The sequence below is a fragment of the Pagrus major genome, chromosome 8, assembly GCF_040436345.1.
Source record: "Pagrus major chromosome 8, Pma_NU_1.0".
Classification (NCBI taxonomy): domain Eukaryota; kingdom Metazoa; phylum Chordata; class Actinopteri; order Spariformes; family Sparidae; genus Pagrus; species Pagrus major.
This window is the reverse complement of record NC_133222.1, coordinates 5851052-5853694: the sequence shown is the minus strand read 5'-3', so window position 1 is coordinate 5853694 and position 2643 is coordinate 5851052. Positions and strand designations below refer to the sequence as shown.

The following is a 2643-nucleotide window of genomic DNA, read 5'->3' as shown; positions in this document are numbered from 1 at the left end:
ATTAAGTGCTGAAAAAATAATTGCAGAATACAGTTTTTTCTTGATTTAACCACAATACTTTTTTCTTAAATAAATAACTTCTGTTTTGTAAAGACACTTTTTGAAACAGTAGACATACCCTAATTCCCAAAGTCATTGAATAAACATAACCAGTCACTGATTTGCCAAACAGACCATGTTTCCAAACCTTCATGTTTGAGCCATAGTCCTCAAAAGCAATTGTCAGTATTGTCCTGTCAGTAATGTCTTTATGTAATTCCATCAGTTCTGTAATGTCTCGTTTTGAAAAAAGATGTATTAGATTTGGGTCTCTTGTACATTGTCTTTTGAGCTGGCCCGGATTAACAAAGGTTCGTGCGCCGAGCTGTGTATGGAGTTGATAGTGGAGGCATGGTTGTATGCAGTCTTATAGGCGTTATAGTGGTTGAGGTGCTCGTGCTCAAGAGGAGGCAGAGTCAGGTGGCCCTCCATGCCTGGGCCTCCTGTTACACAGTCCTCATCCACATTAATGATCTCAATGGTGCGTGTGGGTGCATGGTGATTCTGCTGGTGGTGCTGTTTGCGCATCTTGTAGAAGATGATCAGCATGACAGCTGCCATGAGTGTGATTGCAACAAAGCAGCCGATGATGATCTTGGTCGTCTTCATGACCTCATCCAAGCCGTTAAGTGAGCTCTCCCCACTCGGCTCCGTGACAGGGATTGTGTAAGTCTTCTCTGTGGCGCGGGTGGATTGCGGGGTCCGGACTGTGGTGGTGGTCGTAGAGGTGGGTGAAACAGACTCCCATGAACTCCCAGCAGAGGGGGTGGGGCCCACCTTCTGTTGCACAGTAGTGGTGAAGCCTTCATTATGTGGTGTTTCTATGGTCTCCACTGTCACTGTGGTGAAGTAGCTGAAGCTGCTGTTCTCTGTAGACGACACGTTGAGCGTGGCAGATGCTGTCGTGTTACCTGCAGAATTACTGACCATACATGTATACGTGCCTGTGTCCTGCATGGTAACGTTGGTGAAGTTCAGAGTGCCGTCATTCAGCACGGAGATTCTGATCTTGTACGCACCGTGTGTCATGATGGAACCGTTGGGTGTAATCCAGCTTACCGAGGTCAAGGAGCTGGCTCTGCATTTTAACTCTGCAGCGCTGCCCTCTGTCACATTTAGGTCTGCGGGAGGCTCCACAATAACAGGAGCATAACAGTGAAAGTAGTTCTGGTCCAGCTCGCCAATGTATCGCCCCTTATGGTGTGACGGTGAGCTGCACCGGGCGCAGCAGCTGGTGTTCGCTGGTACCATCTCCTTAAGCCACCAGCTTAGCCAGAGGATGTCACAGTTACAATTCCAAGGGTTGTGGTGCAAGTGCACCCTCTCGAGGTGATGTAAAGGAGTGAAGAGATCATGGGGCAAGAGGGTTAGGTTGTTGTGGGCTAGATTGAGCTCCACTAGTGACTGCAGGTCATCAAAAGAGTTCCTCTCTATGGTCTGGATCTGAGCATGCATCATCCACAGCTTCTGCAAATGGATGAGCCCTTTAAAAGAGCCAGGCCGGATGACAGCTAGCTGGTTGCCCGACATCTCCAGTTCATCCAGCTTCACCAGGGGAATAAGGTTGGGAATTTCCTTCAGATTGCACATTCCCAGATTTAAGTAGCGCAGATTGCTCAGCCCTTCAAATGCCCCCTCAGAAATGTAGGAGAGCCTTTTAAGCTCCCCAAGGTCCAACCTCCGCAATGAGGGAACTCTGTTGAAAGCATAGGAGGGAATGCTCTCTATGGGGTTATTCCTCAGCCAAAGCTCCTTTAGCTTGGACAGGTACTCAAACGCCCCGTTTGGGATAGTAGTGAGGCGATTATCAAAAAGCTCCAAGGTATTGAGGCTGGCCAGTCCATTGAAGGCCCCCAGCTCAATTTTGCGTATGTGGTTTTTGCTCAGCTGCAGGATCTCAAGATGTCTCAGGTGCTTGAAGCTGTCCACCTTTATGACCTGAATGAGATTTTCTTGCAGATTCAGGTAGCGTGTGTTGGTAGAGATGCCATCAGGGACATCCCGCAGGCCTCGCCGGGTGCAGATGACTTTGCTGAACTGGTTACTACAGGAGCAGACAGAGGGGCACGTCTGAGCACGTACCAGCCCTGCTACCACCAGCAGCTGGAGGGCCAGAAGCAGCACAAACAAAGGGTCGGACAAGGCCCGGTTCCACCTAGGACCTCGCATCATCTGCTGCTGCTGAGAAGAGGTCATCTTGTTTAACATTCATAATTCATTGACTGGTCTTCCACTCTTTGAAAAGAGGATTTGGGCTCACTGGAAGGAAATGAGAGACAGAAGAGAGAAAATTGCATTAGATTAGTGAATGCATGTTTGAGATTATCATGCCACAGACAATTAAAATGTTGCAGAAAAAGAAATACAAAACAGTAAAACATAGAAAGATAGCATTTAAGTTTATGTATCTGCTGCAACCTCTAATAATCACACATATATCCACACAAACTCTCAACCTTGATGGAGTGCCTTATTTATTGTTTCCGGGTGCACTGTCCTCCTCGCGCTCTCAATCTTAGTCATTTAAAATAAAATCCCAAAGACGCTGCCGACTTCTGTGCTGCATCTCTGCAGAAGGAGGAAGGCGGGGAAGAAAAGCTGCTA

General features: G+C 47.7%; 1 protein-coding gene across 1 annotated transcript; it reads right to left on the bottom strand.

The window, feature by feature from the left end:
* Positions 1-297: 297 nt before the first annotated feature.
* On the bottom strand, positions 298-2247 carry LOC141001578 (leucine-rich repeat-containing protein 4C-like). Its single transcript, XM_073472700.1, has one exon. The coding sequence runs from the start codon at positions 2245-2247 to the stop codon at positions 298-300; it is 1950 nt and encodes a 649-aa protein (XP_073328801.1).
* Positions 2248-2643: the final 396 nt, after the last annotated feature.